This window comes from Saccopteryx leptura, chromosome 2 (genome assembly GCF_036850995.1).
Source record: "Saccopteryx leptura isolate mSacLep1 chromosome 2, mSacLep1_pri_phased_curated, whole genome shotgun sequence".
Lineage (NCBI taxonomy): Eukaryota > Metazoa > Chordata > Mammalia > Chiroptera > Emballonuridae > Saccopteryx > Saccopteryx leptura.
Window position 1 is genome coordinate 231666940 of NC_089504.1, and position 14917 is coordinate 231681856.

Consider the following 14917-nt stretch of genomic DNA (forward strand, 5'->3'; position numbering starts at 1 on the left):
TTAGCAATGTGTCTTTTAACAAATCCTCCAGGTGATTCTGATGCAAGCTAACATTTGAAAACCACTGCTTTAGATTACTAACTCATTTATGGTTCTATTATTATCCCGATTTTATAGTCATGCTCCAGGCATATAACTTATTTAGTAAAAGGTTTATCTTTGCCTTAAGCAAGCCCTGTCCATTGTTTTTGAGTATCTAGGATTAATAGACCTTTGAAACATCTATCCTTAAAAGAGCACATAATCTCATTAACTATCCTGTAATCCAATCCCCATCTTGCTTTCTCAAACCTTCATGTAATCTTCCTTAGTTCCCCCTTTAATCTCAAATGCATAAAAGAAACTGCAAAAGTTATTCTCAGGAGCATCAAATAAAAATTTTTTAAAATGATCTTTAGAGAGACAGGGGAAGGGAGAAAGAGAGAGAGAGAGAAGGAAGTATTCATTTTTTGTTCCACTTATTGGCTGCTTCTCATATATGCCCTGACTGGGGATTGAAACTGCAGCCTTGGTGTTTCAGGAGGATGCTCTAACTGACTGACCTAACCAGCCAGGGCATATTATAAAGATTTTCTACAGGTTTGAAAAAAAAAATTTTCCCACAGGTTTGGAAATTTTCATGTCCACAAGTGGCAAAACTGGGATTCACTTAAGACTAATTATAAAACTCGAGGTCTTAGTTATATTGTATTGTCCCTAGATGATGGACACTAAGGGAGTGTTGTTAAATGAATGGATGAAAGAGAATGAATGAGTACCATTCAGTATGCTGGTGATGACCTTCTCCCCCTCTGCATCTATGCAAATACAAAGGGACTTCAAAGCTTAAAAGTCACTTTCTCCCAAAGATGTCCTTCTTGCCCCTTACTGGATATAACCCCTCCTTTTCCATACTTTCACTGTGTACAACCTGTGTCTTTCCTCTGGCATGCATCATTTCTAATGAATATTATGGTTACTTATACTTGTGATAGAGGTGATAGTTAAAATATAATATGAAAAAAAATCAATATTTAACAGCCCAATATGGCATAGGTACTGACTAATCAGAAAGGATGCAAACTTAGTTATGGAGCTAGGTTTCTGGAAGCTCCCCTTGGCCAAGTTGTTAACCATTCAGTTGCTAGACTGTGGAGCCAACTAGGACAATTCCAAAAGAGCAACTGATGGGGTGAGGATGAGGCCATGGTGGAGGTTATTCAGGGACTCAAGGAAGCAGCTATTTACCACCTGATACAGAGTAGTCTAACAATAAGGACAGCTGGGCCAGTGTGTAATAACTGGTCATCAGCCATGCATATGAATATAATTTATCTTGTGCCGTGGTCTCTATAAGCTCTTAAAGTGCATAATCCTATACCTGTTTTATTTTTGTATCCCTCAGTTCCCCAGGTCAGTGTTGATTAAATTACAAATAACTGTTCAATGAAAAAGGAAATGTATGTGTGCAACTAAATAATCCAATGTAAAACTTACTTCAAATTTCCTTCCTTCCTTCCTTCCTTCCCTTCCCTTCCCTTCCCTTCCCTTCCCTTCCCTTCCCTTCCCTCCCTTCCCTTCCCTCCCCTCCCCTCCCCTCCCCTCCCCTCCCCTCCCCTCCTCTTCCCTTCCTTTCCCCTCCCCTCCCCTCCCCTTCCCTTCCCTTCCCTCCCTCCCTCCCTCCCTCCCTCCCTCCCTCCCTCCTTCCCTCTTTCTCTCTCTCTCTTTCTTTCTTTCGAGAGATGAGAAGAATTAACTGGTAGTTGCAGTACCTTAGTTGTTCATTGATTGCTTCTCATCCATGCCTTGACCAGCCGAGCCAGTGACCCCTTGCTCAAGCCAGTGATCTTGGGCTCAAGCCAGCGACCCAGTGTCCAGGCTGGTGAGCCTGCAATCAAGTCGGTGATTTAGGGGTTTCAAACTTGGGACCTCAGTATCCAATGTTGACGCTCTACCACGTGACACCACAGGTCAGGCCAAATTTTCTTAAAGAAATAGATATGGACCTTGGCTGGTTTGCTTAGTGGTAGAGTGTTGGCCCGGCGTGTGGAAGTCAAGTCCCGATCAGGGCACACAGAAGAAGCAACCCTCTGCTTCTCCACCCCTTCTCTTTCTCTCTCTTTCTCTCTTTCTCTCTCTCTCTCTCTCTCTCTCTCTCTCTTTTTCCCCATCAACCATGGCTCAAATGGTTCGAGCAATTTGGTCCCCGGCTCTAAGGATGGTTCCATGGCTTCACCTCAGGCACTGAAATAGCTCCTTTTGAAGCAACGGAGCAGCAGCCCAGATGGGCAGAGCATCGCCCCCTCATGGGCTTGCTGGGTTGATCCCTGTTGGGGCACATACGGGAGTCTGTCTCTCTGCCTCCCTGCCTCCCTGCCTCCCACCTCTCACTTAATAAAAAAATAAGAAAAGAAAGAAAGATATTGAAAAGGAGGAAGAAGAAGATACAAATAAAAAGAAAAAAAAGATACAGATGGAGAAAAGAGGGAGAAACAGTGGCGGAAAGTTCATTTATATATATCTTGCCTCTTCAACTGGGACTAGAGCCTCTGATTTTTACACCCTTCATAGCGGTCTTGGGCAGCAAGAAAGATCTGATTCACTTAAAATTCAAGCTGCTTTTCTAAAAATTTTGAGCTAAAATACTAGCTTTTTTTTTAATTTATTTATTCATTTTTAGAGAGGAGAGAGAGAGAGAGAGAGAGAGAGAGAGAGAGAGAGAGAGAGAAAGTGGGGAGGAGCAGGAAGCATCAACTCCCATATGTGCCTTGACCAGGCAAGCCTTGGGATTTGAACCGGCAACCTCAGCATTCCAAGTCGAGGCTTTATCCACTGCGCCACCACAGGTCAGGCAATACTAGCTATTTTGAGAGAATGGGTTATATATAAGCACCAAACATAATTAACAAAATAACCAACATAGAATAAAAACGGATTATTCGAGTCCATTTTTTGCCTCTCTCTGCAAATTGAATCGCCACTATTTTGAACATGTTTGATGTACTAAATGCCAGATTCTTGTCGCCCCTCTCCCATATCCTGTGGATCTCTTCCAGTGATTTCAGAGGAAATTCTGTGGTCAAGAGATATGAGTATGTAACAGAGAAAAATGAGGGTTTCATTTCTAATTGATATAAACGAGACACCAATGGGACAACAAAGATATAAAATAAAAAGAAATTGGTTCATGAATGCAAATGTAGGCACTGGTTCACCCTGAAAACACAATAACAAAATAAAGGCTACACTTTTTTTTAAGGGATGAAAGATAGGTGCAAATATTAAGACATTCTTACGTATCTCTTTTCCAAAGCATCAAAACAACCTTGAATCCTGTCAAGAAATAAATGTTTGATGTCAATTTAAACTAGATGTGAAGCCAAAAAAAAAAAAAATCCAAGTACAGAATTGGTTTACATTTTTTGCTTTGAAGTACATTAAATCGATAATCATTTATCTTTCCCATTTAATCAATTTTTTTTTTGTATTTTTCTGAAGGTTGGAAATGGGGAGGTAGTCAGACAGACCCCCGCATGCGCCCAACCGGGATCCACCCAGCATGCCCACCAGGGGGCGATGCTCTGCCCATCTGGGGCATTGCTCTGTTGCAATCAGATGCATTCTAGCATCTGAGGCAGAGGCCATAGAGCCATGCTCAGCGCCCGGGCCAACTTTGCTCCAATGGAGCCTTCGCTGCAGGAGGGGAAGAGAGAGACAGAGAGGAAGGAGAGGGAGAGGGGTGGAGAAGCAGATGGGTGCTTCTCCTGTGTGCCCTGGCCGGGAATCGAACCCGGGACTCCTGCACACCAGGTCGACACTCTACCACTGAGCCAACTGGCCAGGGCCTTAATCAATTTTTTAAAATTCCCAGTATCTTAAGCAATTTTGAGTTACAGAATCATATCTTATTTTTCTTGTTGGTTTCCATAATGTTTAGGACACTGACATGCCAATGATGAGCAATCAAATATTGGTTGGTATTTTTCTTTCTTTATGCAAGTCCATGTACTTCAAAAACAATATTTGGCGCCTAGCGTGCGGAGGACCCGGGTTCGATTCCCGGCCAGGGCACACAGGAGAAGCGCCCATTTGTTTCTCCACCCCTCCGCCACGCCTTCCTCTCTGTCTCTCTCTTCCCCTCCCGCAGCCAAGGCTCCATTGGAGCAAAGATGGCCCGGGCACTGGGGAATGGCTCTGTGGCCTCTGCCTCAGGCGCTAGAGTGGCTCTGGTCGCAACATGGCGATGCCCAGGATGGGCAGAGCATCACCCCCTGGTGGGCAGAGCATCGCCCCTGGTGGGCGTACCGGGTGGATCCCGGTCGGGCGCATGCGGGAGTCTGTCTGACTGTCTCTCCCTGTTTCCAGCTTCAGAAAAATGCAAAAAAACAAAAAAAAAACAAACATTTGGCCCTGGCTAGTTGGCTCAGTGGTAGAGCGTCGGTCTGGCGTGCGGGAGTCCCAGGTTTGAGTCCTGGCCAGGGCACACAGGAGAAGCACCCATCTTCTTCTCCACCCCTCCCCCTCTCCTTCCTCCCTGTCCCTCTCTTCCCCTCCCGCAGCCAAGGCTCCATTGGAGCAAAGATGGCCCAGGTGCTGAGGATGGCTCCATGGCCTCTGCCTCAGGCGCTAGAATGGCTCTGGTTGCAACAGAGCAATGCCCCAGATGGGCAGAGCATCGCCCCCTGGTGGGCGTGCCAGGTGGATGCCGGTTGGGCGCATGCGGGAGTCTGTCTGACTGCCTCCCAGTTTCCAACTTCAGAAAAATACAAAAAAAAAAAATTTAAAACAACGCTACATCAGCATTTTAAAATATTGAAAAAGCCTGACCAGGCAGTGGCGCAGTGGATAGAGTATCAGACTGGGACATGGAGGACCCAGGTTCAAAACCCCAAGGTCGCTGACTTGAGCGCATCTCGTTTGAGCAAGGCTCACCAGCGTGAGCCCAAGGTCGCTGGCTTGAACAAGGGGTTACTTGGTCTGCTGTAGCACCCCTGTCAAGGCACATATGAGAAAGCAATCAATGAACAACTAACGTGCCACAACGAAGAATTGATGCTTCTCATCTCTCTTCCTTCCTGCCTGTGTGTCCATATCTGTCTCTCTCTGTCTCTGTTACAAATAATAATAATAATAATAACGAAATAATTGTTAAAAATTTGTTGAGGCCCTGGCCGGTTGGCTCAGTGGTAGAGCGTTGGCCTGGTGTGCAGGAGTCCCGGGTTCGATTCCTGGCCAGGGCACACAGGAGAAGCGCCCATCTGCTTCTCCACCCCTCCCCCTCTCCTTCCTCTCTGTCTCTCTCTTCCCCTCCCGCAGCCAGGGCTCCATTGGAGCAAAGTTGGCCCGGGCGCAGGGGGTGGCTCTATGGCCTCTGCCTCAGGCGCTAGAATGGCTCTGGTTGCAGCAGAGCAATGTCCCAGATGGGCAGAGCATCGCCCCCTGGTGGGCATGCCGGGTGGATCCCGGTCGGGCAAATGAGGGAGTCTGTCTGCCTCCCCGTTTCCAACTTCAGAAAAATACAAAAAATAATAAAAAAAAATTTTTGTTGAAAAAGATTTTTAAAGATAGGTAGAAAGATATTGTTTTAAATAAATAATATTACCAAATAAAGTCTTATGGGTAATTTCATCCATTATAAAAATAATGTTCAACTTTTTTAAAAGTTCATTTACTTACCATTTGATAATATGCAGTGACCCAGGACATTTTTTATCTTCTCGGAGGATTTTCAAACTGAGGTCTACAAAAATAGAAACACAGTCTATTTTCATTTATGAAATCAGTAGTTTTCAACCTTTTTACACTTGGGGACTGATGAAAATAGGAGAATTATTTTGGGAACCACTAAGGCAGAAATAAAAAACACTGTCAGTATTTTGTGCATTATCATTTATTATATTTATAATACTACAAAATAAAAATTCTCTAAAATAACCAGATGAACCAGACAAAAAAATATATTTTCAACAGAATATAACTGAAATTTCTAGAGAGTAATATTTAATTCAAGTCAAGCTAGTGCAAAATCTGCTGTTGCTTCTTTGCAAGAATACTTGATGACTGAGGCTGCAGTTTTGTTTCTGAGAGACGAAGCACTGCGTTGACATCCACTCAGTTTCTCTATTTGGTTATTAATGGTAAGGCCAAAAACTCTCACACAAGTAGGTAGCAGAAAGTACAATTAGAAATTTAATAGCTTTGGCCTGACGAATGGTGGCGCAATAGATAAGAGGGTCCACATGGGACACTGAGGTCCAAAGGGTTTTTTGTTTTGTTTTGTTTTGTTTTTGTATTTTTCAGAAGTGAGAAGCTGGGGGCGGCAGACAGACAGACTACTGCATGTGCCCCACCAGGATCCACCAGCCATGCCCACCAGGGGTCGATGCTTGGCCCATCTGGGGCATTGCTCCACTGCAACCGGAGCCATTCTTGCGCCTGAGGTAGAGGCTATGGAGCCCTCCTCAGCGCCTGGGCCAACTTTCCTCCAATAGAGCCTTGGCTACGGGAGGGGAAGAGAGAGACAGAGTGAAAGGAGGGGGGGGGGGTGGAGAAGCAGATGGGCGCTTCTCCTGTGTGCCCTGGCCAGGAATCGAACCCAGGACTTCCACACACTGGGCCAATGCTCTACCACTGAGCCAACCAGCCAGGTCCAAGGTCCCAGATTTGAAACCCCGACATCACCAGCTTGAATGGGCTCATCTGGCTTGAGCATGGGCTCACCAGCTTGAGCACAGGGTCACTGGCTTGAGTGTGGGATCACTGACATGATCCCATGGTCACTGGCTTGGCTGGAGTACCCCCCTCAAGGCACATAAGAGAAGTAATCATTGAAGAACTAAAGTGATGCAACTACAAATTGATGCTTTTCATCTCTCTTCTTCTCTCTTCCTCTCTCTCTCTCTCATTTGTGCACACTCAAAAAAAAAGTAGCTTCATAGGGCCCTGGCTGTCCGAGTACCTCAGTTGGTTAAAGCACTGTCCCAATAAGCCAAGGTTGAGGGTTTGATCCCCAGTCAGGGCATATACAAGAATCAACCAATGAATGCATAAATAAGTAGAGCAACAAATCAATTGATCTCTCTCTCGCTCCCTTCTTTTTTCCCTAAAATCAATCAATAAATAAAAATAAACGTAACCTCAGCCTGACCAAGCAGTGGCACAGTAAATAGAGCATTGGACTGGGATGTGGAAGACCCTGGTTCGAGACCCCGAGGTCACCAGCTTGAGCGCGGGCTCATCTGGTTTGAGCAAAAGCTCACCAGCTTGGACCCAAGGTCTCTGGCTTGAGCAAGGGGTTACTTTGCTGAAGGCCCATGGTCAAGGCACATATGAGAAAGCAATCAATGAACAACTAAGGCGTCACAACAAAAAACTAATGATTGATATTTCTCATCTCTCTCCATTCCTGTCTGTCTGTCCCTATCTATCCCTCTCTCTGACTCTCTCTCTCTCTCTGTCTCTGTAAAAAAGAAAAAAAAAAGAAGTAACCTCATTAAGTGATCTGATCATAAATTCCTAACTGGCAGGTCATGGTGGGTTGTCACATCCCAGGCATACAATTTCTTTTTTTTGTATTGTTTTATTTTTTATTTTTTATTTTTCTAAAGTGAGAAGCAGGGAGGCAAAGAGACAGACTCCTGCATGCACCCAACCAGGATCCACTCAGCATGCCCAACTGGGGGCGATGCTCTGCCCATCTGGGCGTCGCTCTGTTGTGACCAGAGCCATTCTAGCGCCTGAGGCAGAGGCCATGGAGCCATCCTCAGTGCCCGGGCCAACTTTGCTCCAATGAAGCCTTGGCTGCGGGAGGGGAAGAGAGAGAGATAGAGAAGGAGAGGGGGAAGGGTGGAGAAGCAGATAGGCGCGTCTCCTGTGTGCCCTGGCCAGGAATCAAACCCAGGACTTCCACACGCCAGGCCGACGCTCTACCACTGAGCTAGCCGGCCAGGGCCAATTTCTTTAGTAAAAGGTTTATCTTTGCCTTAAGCAAACCCTGTTCATTGTTCTTGTGCATCTAGGTCAGGGGTAGTCAACCTTTTTATACCTACTGCCTACTTTTGTATCTCTGTTAGTAGTAAAATTTTCTAACCGCCCACCAGTTCCACAGTAATGGTGATTTATAAAGTAGGGAAGTAATCTTTACTTTATAAAATTTATAAAGCAGAGTTACAGCAAGTTAAAGCATATAATAATAATTACTTACCAAGTACTTTATGTTGGATTTTCGTTAAGTTTGGTGGAATAAATCTTTATAAAACAACTTATTATAGTTAAATCTATCTTTTTATTTATACTTTGGTTGCTCCGCTACTGCTCACCATGAAAGCTGGAATGCCCACTAGTGGGCAGTAGGGACCAGGTTGACTACCACTGATCTAGGTTAACACATCTTTGAAATGCCAGAATAATCTATTTGTTTTTCAGACCTCTCAAGGCATAACCACTCTCAAGAGTGGTCAACTATCCTGTGATCCAATCATAGAAATTCCCTGCCTTGCTTTTTCTCACCTTCATGTAATCTTCCTTATGTTCCCTCCTTAATTCCAAACTGTGGGTCAAATAAGTTTGTAAATATGATATACTAGAAAGCCCGGCAGTCATATGAAATGACCGCTGTTCTAGATATTATAAATTGTTATTAAAATGATTTGTGCAAAGGTGTCTGCTAATTCAAACTGAATTACCCAGGGCAGGCGACGAGGACGCCCCTTTGCTTAGTGCCCCACGGGGTTTCCCCCTTCTACATCAGAGGAATGCTCAAAAATTAAAGTTTCTCCATTTGAAACTGTTTTAATCCTTTTTGCATTTTGGTCAGCATTACTCTGTCGTTTTTTTTGCATTTCTCTCCTACCTTTGTTCAAGGGACTCATTTTGTTGAGACAGGCTTTTTTGTCTTGCATCTGAGGCAAGCCTTGTTTCTCTATGCTCATCAGTCTCATTTTGCCGAGAAAGACACATTTGCTCTGCAACTGAAGCAAGCCTTGTCTTTCTCTGCTCAGTGGTTTCTTTTTGTCGAGAAAGCCGTTTTTGTGCAGCTTTAACTCCTTTTCTCTCCTTTTCAGTGCTGTATTTTCTAGGAGGCATTCTTAAAAGAAATTACGTTAAGACATAGTTTTTATGTAAAACAGATGATTGCCAATGCAAACAAATGTTCACCTTCCCCCTGACACGCTCAATTTGCATTCAGCCTTAAATTGTTTCAAAAGCAGATGATTGCCAATGCAAACAAATGTTTACCTTCCCCCTGACCCGCTCAATTTGCGTCCAGCCGTGGCAACTTCACCCCATTGGCTAGAACAGTTATGCAAGCAACCAATAAGCTATTGGTGACAGACACTTAAGCTGCATATAATAAAGATATGTTTGCTCACTTATACATAGTTTGCATTGGGTGTGAGGGACAGCTGTAAGCAGGCAGGGTTGTTATAGCTTAAGGGTTAGTTTTAAGACTAAGCCTTTCCCACCCTTGACTGTTGCATGATGTGGGGTGGCGCACTCTCATGAGGAATCCCATTATGCCTCAGATAAGTGATTTTGTATCAGAGACTTCCTTGTTTGTATATTGGATTAAAGGTTTTGATTTCTACACTATAAAGTGGGACAGAGGAGCCCATGCTGTTGGAGAGCAGAGAAAGGCCACATGAAGGAGAGGAGAAGGAGCCAAGATGGCAGAGTGCTGAAGGAGAAGCCAGTTTGTGCAGAGTTAGTGCAGAGAGAAGGAGATGGGGACAGAGGTAAGGTTAGTGAGGTAGAAACCTTGGATTTTAGGAATACTCAGATAAGTCAGTGGCTTTGGAAGCCCTGAATGGAAAGGGAAGTGTAAAGCCAGTGGCCAAGGCCACTATCACAGCCGCCTGGCCCATGCAGGTTCGCATTAGATTCGGACAGTCAGCAAAGAAACAACGGAGCCAGAAACTGGTGGGCCATTGTTGGGCGGATAAAATATATTATGCTCACTTTGTTAAAGATGGCACCGCTGCCCACGTGGAGGCCGTTGCCCAGGTGATATTAATGTGTTGGGGGCAGGCTAAAGGCAGGCAGAATCCTTGTAGCCTGGGGCTTGGTTTTGGGATTAAGCCTTTCCCACCCGTCTTGATGTGGGGTGGTACAATCCAATCATGCCTCAGAGAAGTGACTTTGTATTAGAGACTTCCCTATTTTGTATATTGGATTAAAGGTTTGGATTTCTACACTATAAAATAGGAGCAGAACGGGAGCTTGCTCTCTTGGTTCCTGGGATGATTAGCATGAGAGAGCAGAGGGAGCAGAGCAGAGAGCAGAAAGAGTCCATGTGGTCAGGAGAAGCAGCCAAGATGGCGGAGTGCTGAGTGAGATGCCAGTTTGTGCAGAGTCTGTATCTGGGATAAGGAAGGAGATGGGGAACTGAGGAGAATAAGGCTGGTGAGCTAGAAACCTTTGATTCTAGGAAAGTCGGATAAGTCAGTGGCTTTGTGAGCACTGAATGTGAGTGGGTTTTGGAGCCCAATGTGTGTTTTTACTTGCCCGCCGGGTGCAAGCTAGAATTAAAGACTATGGCCCACCAGTTTGTGGCTCCGTTGTTTCTTTACCGACTGTCTGAATCCAATGCGAACCTGCATGGGCCAGGAGGCGGCTGTAATAGTAACCCTGGCTCCTGGCTTTACAGCCATCATCTTTAATCCTAGCTTGCACCCGGCGGGCAAGTAAAAACACACATTGGGCTCCAAAACCCACTCACATTCAGTGCTCACAAAGCTACTGACTTTTCCGAGTTTCCTAGAATCAAAGGTTTCTAGCTCACGAGACTTATTCTCCTCTGTTCCCCATCTCCTTCCTTCTCCCTGCACAAGCTCTGCACTAACTGGCTTCTCACTCAACACTCCGCCATCTTGGCTGCTTCTCCTGGCCTCCTCCACGTGGCCTCTCTCTGCTCTCCTCTCTGCTCTCTCCTCCAATGATAATCTCAGGAACCAAGAGAGCAAGTTCCCGTTCTGCACCCATTTTATAGAGTAGAAATCAAAACCTTTAATCCAATATACAAAATAGGGAAGTCTCTAATACAAAGTCACTTATCTGGGGAATAATGGGATTGCACCACCCCACATCAAAAAGGGTGGGAAAGGCTTTAATCCCAAAACCAAGCCCCAGGCTACAAGAATCCTGCCTGCCCACAGTCCGCCCTCAACACACATTAATATCACCTGAGTGACGGCCTCCACGTGGGCAGCACCATCTTTAACAAAGTGAGTATTGGCCCTGGCCGGTTGGCTTGAGGAGCCACTGAGCCACTTCATCCGCAGATGTTGTAAGGTACCAGAAACTACAGAATTAATATTTTAAGAGGCTTGGAGAACATTTTATTAATTTGGGTTAAGGTGTGCAGAGAAATTGTGAGAGTAGTCTCTGTACTGTGTGATTGGCATGACCAGGATGGCCCTTGGCATTGTATTGTAAATGCAAAGGGGAGAAAAACATGGATTCCCAGGCATTCCACCAATGCCTGTGGGGAAAAGGGTGAATGGCTAGCCAGGTACAGGGAGAGAAAAGCCAAAATAAACCTTTTCTTATAGCAATGAGCCATTTGCAGGCATTTGTCCCCACTGAAACTATCTCTCCTATGTAAATGCGTGCGTGACTCTGGACAGAGAGATAGCAGATAAACACTAGATAATATAGGAATGCCTTTAATATGTAAAGAGACATCTTTCTACCATTGTGTTGGCTTGTAAATTTTGTTTTCTCCAAAATGATGTATAGCTTGCAAATTGAACATGGTTCTATCATGTTAAAGGACATATGACTATAACCAATAGTGGTAAAGGGCTCCTAATTACAATTTTTGCTTCTGTACTTCCCACTTACAAAACTATAAAAACTAAGTAGAACAAAGGGCCAGCGCGCTTTCCCTCAGATTTCTGTTGGAGCTGCCGCTGCTTGGCCAAGCTAGACAATAAAGCTTTGATGTGTAAACGATGGACATTGTCCCTGTCTTTCATGTTTTGGGTCCCTTCGAATTTGGCATAACAGGCTCAGTGGTAGAGCGTCGGCCTGGTGTGTGGGAGTCCCGGGTTCGATTCCCAGCCAGGGCACACAGGAGAAGCTCCCATCTGCTTTTCCACCCCTCCCCCTCTCCTTCCTCTCTGTCTCTCTCTTCCCCTCCCGCAGCCAAGGCTCCATTGGAGCAGTGTTTGCCCGGGCGCTGAGGATGGCTCTGTGGCCTCTGCCTCAGGCGCTAGAATGGCTCTGATTGTGGCAGAGCGATGCCCCAAGATGGGTAGAGTATCGCCCCCTGGTGGGCATGCCAGGTGGATCCCGGTCGGGCACATGCGGGAGTCTGTCTGACTGCCTCCCCTGTTTCCAACTTCAGAGAAATACAAAAAAGAAACAAAAAAACCAAAGTGAGCATAATATATTTTATCTGCCCAACAGGAAGTGTTTTCCCACTGTGTGTATTTCTTGCCCGCCAGGTGCAAGCTAGGATTAAAGCTAATGGCCCACCAGCTCTTGGCTCTGTTGTTTCATTACTGTCTGTCCGAATCAAATGCGAACTTGCATGGGCCAGGCGGCTGTGATGGTGGCCGTAGTTACTGGCTTTACACAAACATATAAAAGAAACTGCAAATCTGTTATTTTCCAAAGCATTTGAGATCTTGCTTCCCAGTATGTTGTCAATTGGTTCAAATAAACGCATAAAAATTCTCTGCAGATTTAGACATTCTTATATAGACATAGGGAAAAATAGAACATTGTATTATGAGAGTTTTGGTTTAGATCAGTACAAAGCAATCACTGATTCATGTATGACTTTGCATAAGTCATTTCACCATTTCATATTGTTTTGCTATCTTTTTTAAAATTATTATTGATTCAGCAAGCAAGGAAGGGAGAGAGAAAAAAACATCAATTTGTTGTTCCACTTATTTATGCATTCATTAGTTGATTCTTGTATGTGTCCTGACAAGGGTTCTGTAAGGCCAGTAGCCACAGCCACCATCACAGCCGCCTGGCCCGTGCAGGTTCGCATTTGATTCGGACAGATGGTAATGAAACAATGGAGCCTAGAACTGGTGGGTCATTAGCTTTAATCCTAGCTTGCACCCGGCCGGCAAGAAATACACACAGTGGGAAAACACTTCCCTTTCCATTCAGGGCTCCCAAAGCCACTGACTTATCCGAGTATTCCTAGAATCAAAGGTTTCTACGTCACCAGCCTTATTTACCTCTGTTCCCCATCTCCTTCTCTCTGCACTAACTGCACAAACTGGCTTCTCCTTTAGCATTCTGCCATCTTGGCTGCCTCTCTGCTACAATGCTAATCTCAGGAGCCCTGAGAACAAGCCCCTGGTCTGTCTCATTTTATAGTGTAGAAATCAAAATCTTTAAGCCAATATACAAATAAGGAAGTCTCTTATACAAAGTCACTTTCTGAGGCATAAATGGATTTCCTCATAAGATTGCACCACCCCACATCATCCAACAGTCAAGGTTGTGGGGAAAAGCTTAGTGTTGAGAAGATTTTAGAATTAAAAGGGTGGGAAAGGCTTAGTCTTAAAACTAAACCTTAGGCTATAAGGATCCTGCCTGCTTACAGCCTGTTCCCCATACCCAATGCAAAGTATAAGCAAGCAAACATATATATCATATTTGCAAACTTATTTGGCTCACAGGTTTGAACCTGCAACCTTGATGTATCAGGACAATGCTCTAACCAACTGAGCTACCTAGCCAGGCCAGCTATGAGAGATTGAGATTAGTTAGATTTTTAAAATAATATGTTACAAGGATACTTGTAGCTCTCTCTGTTTATTTTTCAAATGATAATTTCCACTTTAGTACAAGTCAGCAAGATTTTCTGAACTGTTATCATAATCCAGCTATTTAAATAATTTTGAAAAAAACTGGAGAGTCCTAGGTGTATTTTTTTAATTCAAGAGAAAGAAAAGAGCCAGAAACAGCTTGTAATATAAGAAAATGAGATCATAAGTTTAAGGACATAAGAAACAAAAGGGAGGAAAGCTGAGGACCTGGCGATTGAGAAAAGACTAAACCTGATTAAAATAATAATTGTCTAAATATCCATGCTAATCAACAAATGGATTTGGCATGAGTATGCATTTTCCTAACATATTTATATATATATTAATAGAAAAAAAGAGTTTTTGATCCTGGCTTTGTTAAACTTGCTCAATGCCAAAATATAACTCAAAGAACAAATTCAGTTGAGGAACAAAATAGTAGTAATGTAAATCCATAACATCCAAATAGATTTTGCTCTGGCTGTTGTTTATATAGATATAGTTTAGAATTATTGGGCTAGTCCACACAGATTTCTTTTCTCCTCAGTCTGTCATTTGGTATCTAGCCAAAAACTAATGGCTCCTATAAGTAAAACCACTAAACAAAATGAAATTAAAATGGAAAACAAATTAGCAAATTGTTCTTGAAAAACAGGCTAATGACTTGGAATTAGCACACTCTCAGAAATTAAAGGAAATATATATCATATTTGCAAACTTATTTGACCCACAGGTTTGAACCTACAACCTTGGTATATTAGGACAATGCTCTAACCAACTGAGCATTTTTCCAAATAGAGGAAAGGGCTACAACAGTCAAAGTACCATTTAGTTAAACTTTACCATCCAAATGGCGTTCTCCATAAGAGCTCTCTGGAAACAGGCCCCTTAAATATGTTATACATGAAATAGAAGTTGCAAAAAGTTTCTTCACCATTATCAATGACTCGTGCTTATTAGTAATATGGGATGGGAAAACTGTTTCCTGGAAAAAATAAAGACGAAAAAGATTAGTATTCTTTAATATAGTCAGTCCATCACACTATTACCACAAATATAATGGAAAGATTTTTCAAGACTTTGAATCTGGGCCCTGGCTAGGTGGCTAAGTGGATAGAGCATAGTCCTGGCATGCCAAGGTTGTGGGTTGAATTCCCAGTCAG

At 43.9% G+C, this 14917-nt stretch overlaps 1 protein-coding gene across 3 annotated transcripts in view; it reads right to left on the bottom strand.

The window, feature by feature from the left end:
* The window catches only part of HORMAD2 (HORMA domain containing 2), an 88514-nt gene that overhangs the window by 56699 nt on the left and 16898 nt on the right, over positions 1–14917 (bottom strand). For all 3 annotated transcript variants that reach the window (XM_066370536.1, XM_066370535.1, XM_066370533.1), the window contains exons 3-5: positions 14598–14739; positions 5656–5719; positions 3276–3312 (exon numbers count right to left, since the gene is read on the bottom strand). In XM_066370536.1, coding sequence (XP_066226633.1) covers positions 3276–3312; positions 5656–5719; positions 14598–14739 — 243 coding nt within the window. The remainder of the gene's footprint in view (positions 1–3275; positions 3313–5655; positions 5720–14597; positions 14740–14917) is intronic.